The sequence below is a fragment of the Pteronotus mesoamericanus genome, unplaced genomic scaffold (assembly GCF_021234165.1).
Source record: "Pteronotus mesoamericanus isolate MK-2021 breed Mesoamerican mustached bat unplaced genomic scaffold, CSHL_Meso_final scaffold_128, whole genome shotgun sequence".
Taxonomy (NCBI): domain Eukaryota; kingdom Metazoa; phylum Chordata; class Mammalia; order Chiroptera; family Mormoopidae; genus Pteronotus; species Pteronotus mesoamericanus.
This window is the reverse complement of record NW_026555305.1, coordinates 2443063-2456538: the sequence shown is the minus strand read 5'-3', so window position 1 is coordinate 2456538 and position 13476 is coordinate 2443063. Positions and strand designations below refer to the sequence as shown.

At 60.8% G+C, this 13476-nt stretch overlaps 1 protein-coding gene across 1 annotated transcript; it reads right to left on the bottom strand.

Annotated features, from left to right (window-relative positions):
• Positions 1-206: 206 nt before the first annotated feature.
• SBK3 (SH3 domain binding kinase family member 3) lies at positions 207-5012 on the bottom strand. Its single transcript, XM_054588192.1, has 4 exons — positions 4671-5012; positions 3987-4137; positions 3563-3765; positions 207-2062 (listed from the first exon to the last, which is right to left on the bottom strand). The coding sequence occupies exons 1-4, from the start codon at positions 4719-4721 to the stop codon at positions 1343-1345; spliced, it is 1125 nt and encodes a 374-aa protein (XP_054444167.1). The 5' UTR covers positions 4722-5012; the 3' UTR covers positions 207-1342.
• Positions 5013-13476: the final 8464 nt, after the last annotated feature.

Below are 13476 nucleotides of genomic sequence, written 5' to 3'. Positions count from 1 at the left end.
GGTGAGAGATGACCTCAGACTTGGGGCCGAGGGGAAGCAGGTGCTGGACAACTGGGAAGACAAGGGGCCTGGGGGGAGGGGGGCGGGGGTCCGAGTCCGAGCCTGCAGGCCTCCCGGGTGGGGCGAAGCTGCGCAGGGACCCGGCCTGAGCGAGGAAGCTGCACCCGCTGCTCAGGTTTAGAGCGACATGGCAGATGGGAACTCAGTTCTTTTTCAATCAGCTTTTACTTTGGAATAACTTGAGATCTTGAGAACAGTTGCGCGGAGCACTCCCGCGCCCCTTGGCCCACCCCCGCGCGGGGCCAGGGACTGTCAGCCAAGGGCGCCTGTGTCCGAGCTCAGAAGTTCACCATCAAACGCGTCTTATCTCCCGGGTGTGTCTGCCAACAACCTCGTTCTGCCCCAGGGTTCAACCCAGGACGCGCATTGCGCTGAGTGAACGCACTTTCTTTCTTTCTTTCTTTTTTTAAACAAAAGCACTCAGGGCAGTGTCCCAGGAGGAAGCACAGTCCCCGCCAGCGCCCTCCGCACGCGGCAGGACGGCCGTGTTGGGTGCCGCCGGTGGCTGGAGATCCATCCAAGCCAGCCTGGCCCTGAGCCGGGGCGGCCACCCGCCACGCGCTCTGCGCTGTCAGTGTGGGGGCCGGAGCGAGCGGGCGTAGGGACGGGAGACCGAGTCCAGGTCCGGAGCACCTGAGCGGAGCCCGGAGAGAACGGAGGCCCGGCCGGCGCTCGGGTGCAGTTCCCGGCGGGGCCGCAGAGGGCGCCGGCGGGCGCTTCTGGAGGCAGGAGCCCCGCGGGCGCGGGAAGCTGCGCGTGTGCGTGCACGCGTGCCCTTGTGTGTGCGGGCAGGCTCGGGCCCCCGCAGGACTGGAGGCGCGGGAGAGGCGAGCGGAGGTTGAGGTTTCCGTGGCGTCGGACCCTGCAAGCCCAGATTTGGTGCCGTGAACAGTGGGAGTCATGCGAGGTCTTAGAGGGGAGGAGGGACCTCCTCGGAACTCTTCCGTCCCCACATTCAGCGCGTCCCCGCAGCGCAGAAACGCCTCTACAGGGGAAGCAGCGCCTTGGTTCAAGCAGACACATTCAGGACAGAAGGAAAAGGCAGGGTGCTCGAGGGAGGAGGGGCTGGGGGCCTGGACCCCTGGGTCTGAGAGAGGAGGGGACGAGGGTCCCGGGCCCCCAGGGCCTCAGCGGGGAGGGGACTAGTGCACCCAAGTCCAGCCTCCAGCAGGGAGAGACGCAATGTGTCCCCTCCCCGTCCTCGCCCGAGCAGCTGTCTCTCCATCCAGGTGGCCATGGAGGCCGGGGGAGGGGCCTTTGGCTCAGGCTCCGGCCACCTGTCTCAGTCACCTGGTCTGGGAGTTCCCCCATCTGTCCCCATCCTCCCGCCACCTTGGTGCCCCTCCTCCTCCTCCTCCTCTTCCTCCTGCTCTTCCTCCGTCCACTCCTCCAGGCTTGACCCCCCCTCCTCCTCCTCCTCGTCCTTGCCGGCCACACTCCCTGAGCCCCCAGGTGCCCCCCTGTCCCCCTGCAGCCCCCAGCAGTCCCCCAGGAAGTCCAGGACAGCCAGCGGGGAGCCCCTCGTCTCAGGGTCCAGGTCCAGAAGCCCCTGCAGCAGGGCCAGGGCCGGGGGCGCAAACTGGCCCCAGGGGGGCGGCGGCTGAGGCGGCCGGGGCCTGGTGGTCATCCAGCCGGCGAAGGCCTCGAACTCAGGGTCGGAGGCCAGGGCCACGTCCCAAGGGAAACAGGCCGTGGCGGCGCAGAAGAGAAGCACCCCCAGGCCCCAGGAGTCCAAGGACGGCCGCAGGGGCAGCGTATCGGGTGGCAGCAGGAGACAGAGCTCCGGCGGGGCCGAGGGCAGCGGCCCCGGCGGGGGCGGGGTCGGGCTGCCCTCCGGCCGCGTCAGGCCCAGGTCTCCCAGGGCCACGCGGCTGCAGTCGGGGTCGAAGACCAGCACGTTGTCTGGCTTCACGTCTGCGTGGACCAGCCCCCGGCTATGCAGGAAGTCCAGGGCGCCGGCCAGCTGGGCCATCACCCGCTTCACCAGCAGCTCCGGGAGGCCCTGGGGTCAAGGAGAGAAGGGGAAGGGCAGGGTGGCTTGGTTCCTTCTTTATGTTTTGCTTCTTGGGGCTCAAGAACCCAGAACCCCAGACCACTGGCTACCTCGTGTCCCTGTAACTTCCCTCCAGCACCTTCTCCAGATCACCCGCAGCTGCCACGGGAGCCTCAGCTGCAACGGGAGCCGCAGCGGCAACAGGCACCGCAGCTGGGCTGCCCGAGGCCAGAGCCCATATCTAACCAGAGGCTCTCGGCTTCCAGCAGACTTGCTCCTGACCCTAACGCTTGAAACCGTTCCTTACCATCTCTTACTCATCTCCTCTAAACTGAATCCTCAGACCCTCTCCAATGGGAACACAACCCCCTAGTTTATTTATTTTGTATTGTATTTATTGTTGAGGCAGAGGGGAAGCGGGGGAGGAGGAGAGAGAGGGAAACATCAGTATGTGAGAGAGACATCTGTTTGTTGCCTCTTGCACGTCCCCAACTGGGAACCCGGCCCACAGCCCAGGCGTGTGTCCTGACTGGGAATCGAACCTGTGACCCCTCAGGTCACAGGCCAGCGCTCAAGCCAGTGAGCCACACCAGCCAGGGCAGACCCCATACTTTATACTTAATCCCATACTAATTTAGATCCCATCTTCAGCTCAGACCTGGCTCTAATTCCCACAGTTCACTCCATCAATCGATCCACACACACGTCTATCCGCGCGGCCGGCCAGCCAGCGGCCCATCCATCACTCCGTTCTCCATCCAACAGTCTCTTCTGCAGTGTTTCCACTCCACATCCATCCCACCAGCCACGCAGCAACCTCATCATTTATGCAACTATTTAACATCCAAAATCCATCCATTTGTCCTTCCTTCCTTCCTTCCTTCCTTCCTTCCTTCCTTCCTTCCTTCCACCCGTCCTCCTATCTTTCCTTTCCTCCTCCCGATTAGTCCCAACCCTACCTCAAACGCAAAACCTATTCCCAAAGATGGTCCCGCCCTCATCTTCCTACTCAGACGCTCCTAGAAGCTCATGGCTGTAGCTGAGCTGGTCTCCTTCCTAGAGGACGCCTCGCCACGGCCCACCTCCAGCGGGACCCGCACGCACATCCTGGCTCTCCCTGCCTCACCCTGCCCCCCATCCCCGCTCTTCAGGCTGGTCCAGATCTGCAATCAACCCTCAGCCCGGCTGGTCTGCTCCCTCCGTGCCCCTCCCACTCCCAGCGTTAAGAAGAAGCCCCGCTGGGTCTCAGTCCCCACCCCGTCATCGGACCTAACCCTCCCTCCACCCCATCCCCAAGCCGCTGCCCACCCGAGCCTGGGCTTGGATTAATTAGGATTAGGGTCAGGCAGGAAATCGCACCGAGAATTAGAAATAGGGAGGCCGTCTGGGGGCTGAGGGCGGAGCTGGGCCGGGCGCTGGTTTGGGGGTCGGGGTTGGAGATGGGAATGGGGTTTGGGACGAAGCCGCTCCGGGCGTAGGCAGCCCGCCCTCTGGGCCCGCCTGCCTCACCCGCTCCTGCAGTATCCCGCTGAGGTCCCCGCAGGGCGCGTACTCCTGGGCGAAGGCAAAGTGCCGGGGGGTCTGCAGGGGCCCCGCCAGGGTCTGGAGCAGGCCCGGGTGCGCGGAGACGCAGCGGCCCACGCAGAACTCCCTCAGGAACGTGCTCCTCAGGACCGAGTCCCTGCGTAGCAGCTTCAGAGCCACGGCCGGACCTGCCGGGGGGGACGGGGGCCGAGGGGACTCAGGCCGGTCTCCGAGGCCCTCTGTGTGGGGGCTCTGTTTCTCGGAAGACCACAGGGCTTTTAACTTTCTGAGAGCCCCGGTCCCACGGCGTCCCCATCAGCAACCCCTGCCCGTGGCGCTCCCTGTCCGGGCAGCCTCGGCGACCCCTCCTCGGGGGCCCGCGGATGCGCCTTCCGCTGGCCAGACTCACCCCCCTGGCGAGGCTGAGCGAGCAGGACGCGGCCGTAGGAGCCCGAGCCAAGCTTTCGGAGGAGGCGATACCGGGCGCGCAGGTTCCTCTCTGTGGCCACGCGGGGGGCTGTCAGCTCCACGAGCCGCTGCAGGGCCGCGGCGGTGTCCTCCTGCAGGGGAGGGACACGGGTGGGGAGGCCGAGCCTGGGGCCCGCTGCGGGCAGAGGGGAGGCCGGCTCCAGGCCTGATGTGGGGGGTCGGGCGGTGGGGTCACTGTCCCCAGAGAGGAGGATGAGTCACAGTGACTCACCCAGCCTCAGGCCACCTGCTTTCGTGTCCTGGCAGGGTTAGGGGCCGTTGCCTCAGAGACCCCCCACCCCCGCCGCCATCTGTGGAGCCCAGCTTCAGCGGGGGCTGCGTCTTCCCACACCCCCCGCGCCGCCTGCCTGTCTCCGTTCTCCTCTCACGCTGAGCAGCCCGTTCTCGGTCCCGGGCCCACTCCTCTGGCGCCGTGGCCTTGCTGTGTGTCCCCGGGTTTGTCTCATTCTGGATCTCCGATGTTTCTTTGTTTGCCTGTCGTCTCTTCCGTGCCTCCCCGGCCCCTCCGGGCCTGCTCCCTGCCCTCACCCTCTCTCTGCCTCCGTCTCTCCCCGCATCTGCCTCTGGGTCTGTCTCTCTTCCTCCCTCGTGTCCCGCTTCTCACCTCTGGGTCTGGGTCCCCATCCTCATGGCTCTTGGGGTCCCTGAGCTCCATCGCAGGGTGGCCTGGTGTCAGGGCCCCCCCTTGCCTGGGCTCCCCACGGGCTGACCGGCCCACTCAAGCCCGCTGCGCCCCACAGGTCCGAGGTCCAGCGCTCGCTGGGCAGGTCTGCCTCGGTCTCCCCCTGCGTCCGGGGGAGCCTCCCTGGCTCTGCGTCTCTGCCCCTCTGGCGTCTGCGGGTCCGGCTCTGGGTCAGCCTGCGGGTGCCTTTCACGCCTGCTCACCCCTTCTTCCTCGCCCTGACCTCCCCCCACCCTCGCCGTCTCCGCCTGGCCCTCGCTCCAGCTCTCGGGTTTCTGGGGTGGGTCTCCCTGTCCTCGCTCCTGTCACCACGTTGTCTCCACTGTTGTCGCCGCAGTCTGTGGCCCAGGACGTCCACACTCTGCTGTCCCCGCCCCTTCTCTAGGTCTCTGGGTTCCCCTCACTCTGGCTCCTCTGTGGCCTCCTCTCCCCGGTGTCTCTCTGTCTCCTCCTGCCTTTGTTCCTGACTCTCTCACAGCCTTTTGTCCCTCCCTTTTTCTGGGCCTGGGACAGGGGTGTGTGTGACAGCTCAGAGACATCCTGTCCCCCCACACACCCCTCCCTCACCCCCTCTGACCTGCTGCTCCCTTCCTCCCCCTTCCAAACTTAGACCAGCCTGGAGTCTGGGCTCTAGTCCCAGGACAGAGGGGACAAAACATATTGTGAACCCCCAGGGAGCAGGCCTGAGGGCTGCAGGAAAAGGGGAGACAGGCCCCTTCCCCAACCTTACCTGGAGGGGGTGACACAGAGCTCCATGCATTCCGCTTCCTTCCTGGGCAGGGAGTGCTGGCCGGGGGGCCAGGGAGGCCATTCCCAAAGCCCGGGACGGTGACACGGAGGGCCCAGGACTTCAGCCCCGCCTCCCTCAGACCCAGGGGTCCCGGCCCCTGGCCCCTCCTCCCTCAGCCCCCCAGCCCCTCCTCCCTCAGCCCCTCAGTCCCTCCTCCCTCAGACCCAGGGGTCCAGGTCCCTGGCCCCTCCTCCTTCAGACCCAGGGGTCCAGGTCCCCGGCCCCTCCTCCTTCAGACCCAGGGGTCCGGGCCCCCGGCCCCTCCTCCCTCAGACCCCCCCAGACCCTCCTCCCTTAGACCCAGGGGTCCCGGCCCCCAGCCCCTCCTCCTTCAGACCCAGGGGCTCAGAGCTCAGGTGTGGGGAAAGGGTGACTCCCCTGTTCTCAGCACCTGCTCTGAGCCAGGCTTTGAAGGGGGCGGTTCTTTACACGGGATCCTCCCAGCCACCCACCAAGACGGGGATTTATCCCCAGTTTACAGAGCAGGAAACTGAGGTTCCGAGAGCCCGATCGCCTTACTCGGGCCGGAGGTGTCAGCGGGCAGGGGGCCAGGCTGACTCAGGGCACTGAGGCCGGCGGCTCGGATTTCACCACTACTACAGCCTGCTATTAATAAAGACAGCAGCAGCCGTCACCGACACTCTGGAAGGGTCCCCGGAAACTGGCCGCGGTGTTGCCCCGGGCCCTGCGCGGTGGGGGTAGTAGCAGGGGGTGTGGGCAGAGGGAAAATTTCCTTTGCTCTTTGAGGTGTGATTGTGCACAACTGCCAACACACAGAAAAGTAAGAAGAGCCACGGTGGACAGCCTTCGGCCACCAACTGACCCCCGCCAGCGAGAACGTCACGCCCGCCGCCCTTGCATTATCTGTTTTCTCAGCGGGGAGAGAGTGGGAGGGATCAAATATTTTAAAGTAAGTTACAGCCAATGGAAAAACTCCGGAGTGAAATGACATGCTGCCCACTGCGTGCTTGCAAACACTCCGGCACCAGGAACGCGCGCGTGCGTGGGGACGTAGTGACGGGCACACACTTGTGGATACTTGAGAACAAAGGATTCCCTCCTCCTTATTTTTGGTTCTGCTGAAAACGTTTCCCTCATTAGAAAGCTCGAAGCGATCAAAGTAAGCTGCAGACATCCTCATACAATGGGGCCCCAGCTCTGCGGTTTACGGCTTTATAAAAAGTTAGGGCGTCCTGGCCGGGTGGCCCCGTGGGTGGGTGCGGCGTCCCCCGAACTGACAGGTGCAGGCTGGGCCCCCTGTGGGGACCTGCGGGGCCCGTGGGAGGCAACCAATCAGCGCTTCGTTTTCACAGCGGTGTCTCTCCCCTCCCCCACACCCCCTCAAATCGGTAAACGTATTCTCAGGTTAGGACCAAATATAAAAAAATTAGGGTAATTTCCGGCTGGACTACGATACTGAGAATCCCAAGGCAGGGCCTTAACAGTTCCTTAAAGTCAACTGCTCCCCAGCCCATAGCCAATGTCCCTCAGTGTCCCCGAGCTGAGTGGGGTCAGTATCCACAGTCCCCGCGCAGCTTTGGGGGACCCTGAATCACCTTGGCGTCTGGATGTTCCTCCCGGCATCTGCTGCCTGTTCGCACAGAAAACCAATGAAATAATGCCGCGATGCCTAGTCCCTGCTGTCAGGTGCCAGGCGCTGGCTCGTTGTTGTTGCCGTGGTTGTTCTAAATTCATTTATGACCTTGCGGGGTCCCCCCTGCAAGCCCTGCCCTGGGGGAACGACAGTGCCCAGTTTACTGGTGGGGACAGCGAGGCACGGAGAGGCAGAGGCGTCGGGCGGCAGGCCCGGGGAGGCGGAGCCGGGGCCAGGCCCCGTGACCCGACCGCGACTGACTGGAGGCGAGCGCCTCCCTCGGGGCCCGCCGGCAACGGCGCAGCGTCGGCGCAGCCGCTCGGCTCGCCGGCCGGAGTCCGAAGGTCAGGGCGCGGCGCGGCCACCTGGGACCCCAGCAGAGGGTTGGCGGCGCGGCGCGGGCCGGGGCCCTCCGGAGCCCGCCCTGCGCACACACCCACCACGGCGAGGCTCCCTGATGATCCCGGGAGCTTTGCACCTCCCCATTTAGCAACGGCCACTCTGCGGGGTCACCCGGAGTGACCTGCGGAGGCAGGTGTCCAGCCGCGGCCTCAGCACGCACGCACCGCTCTCTGCAGCTGGCCCCTCCGCCTCCCGCCGCCGGCCCAAGGGCTCCTTCCGTGACCGCTCCTGGCCGTCCCGGCCAAGGTCCCGCCGCCTGCGTGCCTCAGTTTCCCCCTTACCAACTGGGGGCCGCTGCCGCGCCTACCCAGAGCATTGCTGTTCAAGAGACATCCACACCTACCGTGCACTATGCACCTCGTTTCCTTGTGCTTCACACGCGTGGCGTTTTTTATAAATTGAAGGCAAGACCTTCCCGTAGCAAAAAGTACAATTGCCTTTATTGCCATGGCGTGGGACCCTAATGTCTCCGAGGTATGCTTGCGTATAATATATTGAGATAATAATAATAAATGTGATCTACATGACCTTGTAAAATCATACATTATATAGTATATATGGGAGAGTATATACAGGGAGGGGCAAAGGTAGGTTTGCAGTTGTTTGTATGGAAAATAATATAATAATTAATAAATAATACAAGAATAAACTGTGTTTAGCCCTGGCTGGTGTGGCTCAGTGGATTGAGCACTGGCCTGCGAACCAAAGGGCCGCTGGTTCGATTCCCACTCAGGGCACAGGGTGCGGGCCAGGTCCCCAGTGGGGGGCACTTGGAAGGCAACCGCACACTGATGTTTCTCTCCCTCTCTTTCTCCCTCCCTTCCCCTCTTTCTAAAAAGAAATAAATAAAATCTTTAAAAAAAGAATAAATGGTGTTTCACATACAACTGTAAACCTACCTTTGCCCCGCCCTCCTCATACTTATATTTCTCAATATAAAATGTAAAAAATGTATTTTATATATTATTCACCTATATTTTATAGTTTTTCACATAAATTTAATGAATGAAATATACACTGGAAGACCACATAACAATTTAACTCACATGTCAAAGGCTGTGCCATCCTCGGGCCAGAAAAGATAAAAACAAGAGAAAGCAGCAGAAAAAGGCCCGGGGTTGTCGCGTGTGTCCCCGGGGGTGTCGTCTGCCGCGTAATGACTACACATGGTGTCAGCTGGGGACGTGGCTTGTCGGGGCGGCCACTTAATAAGTTGTATAAATGCCTAACCCCTCTGCTGTACACCTGAAACTAATAGAATATTGACTGTCAACTGTAATTGGGGGGAAAAATGGTAACGTGGAAAACGCGGAAAGAAAGCAGTAACATGAAATTGATTTGTTTTGCCTGGAAAGACAAAGATTGTCCGTTAGCCCACGGGAGCCCTGGGGGGGCAGGGGTTTTCTCTTGTCGCATGGGGTGTCCGGGGCCCAGATTTACATTGAGGAAGTGCTGTTAAATAAGATAATAGGTGAACGTTCTAAACTCAGCCCCTGGAAGAGAGAGCGCTCCAGGGCCTACACCATTGTTACAAATACCCCTCCGGCCCTGACGGCGGGGCGGGCGCACCTGCACCGGACGCTCGTTTAACCCTCGCCCTCTACCTGCGACGCAGAGACGGCTCCTTTCCAAGGCAGACAGGCCACAGGTCCCCCCTCCGTGTCCCTGCCCAGGCCACACAGAGCCTTGCTATGGTTCCCGTGCAACGGACTATTCCAGGCAAACACACGCCAAAAATATCCCGAATAACAGAACGAGCCCATCCAGTTGAAGAAAGATAACTTTTCCAATAGAATCAGACCCCTCTTTCAGTCCCTTTCCCTCCCAGAAGTAACCTCTGTCCCTCAGGAGGGGTCTGCAACTTTCAACAATGCTCTTGCTACATATGCATAAGCCCATAGCGCTATAGAGAGTATCGCCTTGCGCGTTGTTAAATGTTGTATAAATAGTATCAGGCCCGTGACCTTCTGCAGCTGCCTTTGTCCTCATCAGCGCAACACTGTGTGTGTGAGTGTCTTCCGCGTTGCGACATGAAGCTCAAGTTCTCTCCTTTGCAAAGATGTTGGCTGTTCCAGCGTGTGGACATGCTGTATTTTACGACTCCATCCTTCTGCTGATGAACATTTTGTTTGTCTCCAACGTTGCGCTCTCCCAAGCCGGGGTGCGAAGGCTCTTCTTACACGTGCTGACTTGTGCTAAGTGCACGCCCTCTCCCGGCCGTGGCCCCCACGTGGAATTCCTGGGTCGGAGAGAGAACCGGCGCCTTCCTTGGCTACTGCCGCACAGCGCTCTGCGGCGGTTATATCCGGCATGGACTTTTTGTTTTTCAAGTTCAAAGGTCCCTTTCAGGATCGGAAGAAGGCTAAGAGGCAGAAGGTGTCCGATACAGAAGCCTCTCGCCAGGCGTGGCGGTAGCCCGGGGCACGGGGCAGGTCCTGATCGAGACTTGAGCATAAAGGACACAAAGGATTTCAGCAACTTAGCACGAAAAGGAGACAGCAGATGACCTCCCCGGTGGTCCTTGGAGCAGCGACAGGATGGCCGCTGTTTCGGATACACAGCCCCCCTCCGCCTTCGCAGACTCCCAATTCGCAAGCTCGCCTACCCGCGAGCATTCACACGCGCAAACGCGCAACCGCAGCAGGGCGCGAAACTTGAGTCGCTGACGCGTGTGTTCCCGGCCCAGAAGGAACAAGACAACGCCCGGCCTTGTGCGCACTGTCACTCTGTGAACGACCGTCCCCGTGCGATCGGGGTGGTGCCACGTGCCGCCCTTTGTGGTCTCGTGGTTTTCAATGGCCCCCCGGACTGAAGCGCCCGCTGGGTAGCGTCCTGATCGCAGGAAAGCTGTTCTGTGCGTCCCGGAGAAAGTCCGCGTGTTGGGCGAGCTTCCTTCGGGCATGAGTGGCGGCGCCGTGTTCTGCGGCCGGGAATCGACACTAGGCGCCTAGGAAGGCGTGTGTAAACGGACGCACTCACAGAACGCGGCCACGTAGTCATCAGTTAGTGAATGAATGGTGACCAAGGACTCGTAGGCACCGCGCCCTGTGTTTAGCCCGGGATGGCCGGTCGGTATCAGTAATTCCGTGCTCCCCGTGTCTACAGACCAGAACTACCGTGAGTGAGGAGACGCGGCCAGACTGCGCGACACCAACGATCCACTAAGGAGAATGCGCTGTGCTGAAAGAAATGAGACTATTATCAAAATTATTTTCACCTTGTTATTTTTTTTAACCCTCACCTGAGGATGGAGATATATATATATTTCAGAGAGAGGACCAGAGAGAGAGAAAGAAACATCCATGTGAGAGAGAAGCACCAACCAGTTGCCTCCTGTGTTCTCCCTGACAGGGATGGAACCCACCACCTAAGCAGGTACCCTGACTGGGAACTGAACCCACAACATGTTGGTGTTTGGGATGACGCTCCAACCGACTGAGCCGCCTGGCAAGGGCCACCTTGTTACTTTCGGACATTTCAGAGTCACCTCTGGGCTCCACTTTGTCATCTTCATTAGAACAGTTAACACCCAGCATTCTATTAAAATGGAAACATAGTTTGGCAGCCAGCATCTGGGGATTACAGAGCAGACCTGCTGGATCCTTCTAGAAGCCTGGAGACATGGGCTCAGAATCACTGCATTTTCCACGCCCACTGGGCTCCAGGCCAAGGTGCCGGTCCCAGTTCTATGCAGCCCAGCGCCCTGGCGGCCGCAGCCTCTCTCCCCGGGAGCGCCCGCCCCCCAGCCTCCGTTCTGACGCTCAGGCAGGCTCGGCCCTCACCTTCTCAGGAGCGTCTCCTGGCTCCCTTTGCCCTGGGACCCAGGCCAGGCTCCGGAGCCCACACCCCATGCACACGGAGCGCCTCCCCCTGGGGCACCTGCATCCCTGCTCCCCGTCCTCGGGAGACGTGTGAGCCGCCGTGGGGCTGAAGGGCGGCCCAGTGAAGTGCATTTGTAATGGCTGTAAACCTGCGAGATTAGCCATAATGACAGTGTTTACTGAACTCGGTGTATTGCAGCCCTGGGCTAACCCTGACGCGGCCCTATTATTAGCTCCGGGTTACAGCTGAGGAAAGGGCAGTCACGGGGGTCGCGTCTCTTGCCTAGTGTCTCGATTCGGGTCCCCGGCCGAGTGGGGACTCGAACCCCGAGGGCGGACTCCCCGCTTCACACCCCAGGGCCTCTCTGTGTAGATGTGTGCAGGAGCCGGGCAGGCGTCTGTCCAGGTCGCTGGCTGCCCTGGTTTCTGGTCGGATTCGCACACAGTTCCTGGGGCCTGCGTGGGGACGGAGGCAGGCCGGCAGATCCCGTCCCTGCCCGGTGCCCCGGGGAGCCAGGGCGGCGCCCTGGGCGGAAGCCGGCGTCAGGAGCCGGGCGCTACCCGTTCCCATGGGGGTGGCAAAGTGGGACCCAGAGGCGACTCTGGGAAGTCCAGATGGGACGGCGGCTGCGGAGGAAGAGGCCTTGGAGGAGAAGACGCTCCCAAGTGGGATTCGAACAAAAGTGGACTTCAGTTACATTACTATGGAGCCCGCCTACCTGCTTGATGGGCCAGGCAGCTTTGCAGGTTCTGGGGACACAGCAGAAAGAGCAGAGCCAGCAGCCCAGGCCCCCAGGCCAACCCCGGGCACCGGGAGCCATGGATGGGGGGTGGGGGCTGGAGGGGGCGGGTGGGGGGCACATAAGGGGTGAGGTGCTGCTTTCTGGGGTGGTGGAAACGTTCTCAAATTGATCACAATGATGGTCGCACACCCCTATGGCCGCGCCAAAAGCCTTTGAGTTGTACCTTTTATTTTATTGTTTGAAATGTTTTAGTTAATTATTTTACAGGGGGAGAAACATCGACTTGTTGTTCCACTTTTTCATGCATTCAGCGGTTGCTTCTTGTATGTGCCCTGACTGGGGATTGAACCTGTAACCCTGGCGTTTGGGGACGAGGCTCTAGCTAACCGAGCTACTTGGCCAAGATGAGATGTGCCCTTTAAATGGGCAAATTGTGTGACTGAGGAAATGGCATCTCAATCAAGCTATTAAAACCCCTGTCCCCAGGGAGAGGGAGGGTGATGGATTGGGTCCCCAGGTCATTTTAACACCACCCCCCACCATATAAACGACTATTTTCAGTAACAGCCACGAAATAACCACCAGCATCACTTTCTTGATTTGTGTTTTCTGTCTTTATTTTTTAAAGATTTTACTTATTCATTTCTAGACAGAGAGAAAGAGAAGGAGAAAGAGAGGGAGAGAAACATCAACGTGTGGTTGCCTCTCGTGCACCCCCTACTGGGAACCTGGCCCACAACCCCGGTCTGTGCCCTGACTAGGAATCGAACCAGCGACCCTTTGGTTCACAGGCTGGTGCTCAATCCACTGAACCAGGGCTTAGTTCTTTTTCCAATTAATACATTTTATTTTTTAGAGCAGTTTTAGGGTCACAGCAAGATGGAGTGGAACGTGGAGAGATTTCCTATACACCCCCTGCCTCCCTCCCCACGGCCATCGCCGGCCGCAAGCACAGCCGCCTCATCATCGGCATCTCTCAGCGACGCTGCATTTGTTGCAGTTGAGGAGCCCACAGGGGCACGTCGCTGCGACCCGAAGTCCACGGCTGACACTAGGTTGGCCCCCGGCGTTGGGACAGTCTGTGGGTCCGGACAGACGTGTAATGGCAGGGATCCATCCCGCAGCATCACGCAGGGTCCTTTCACTGCCCTAGAGACCCTCTGCGCCCGGCCTGTTCCTCCCTCCCCCGCCCCGGCCCCTGGCAACGCCGCCGCAGCCGCTGAGGGTGGCGCCCCCTTAGGAGCCCAGGCGCGGGCGGCCGGGGCGTCCGCTCCGGAGGGAGACACTGTGAGGCTCCCCTCTCCTCGCCAACTCTCAGCCCGCGTCCCCTCTGCACGCGGAGACTGCCAGCATTTGTCACCACGGGGTGTCCCCTGCC

Excerpts from the sequence above, each read along its gene's own strand:
- SBK3 (XM_054588192.1), bottom strand. The coding sequence starts at position 4,721 with ATGGAGCTCAGGGACCCCAAGAGCCATGAGGATGGGGACCCAGACCCA. Across the intron at positions 4,138-4,670 it reads ATGGGGACCCAGACCCAGAG|GAGGACACCGCCGCGGCCCT; the intron begins GTGAGAAGCGGG and ends CCTCCCCTGCAG. Across the intron at positions 3,766-3,986 it reads CGCTCAGCCTCGCCAGGGGG|GTCCGGCCGTGGCTCTGAAG; the intron begins GTGAGTCTGGCC and ends CCCCCCCGGCAG.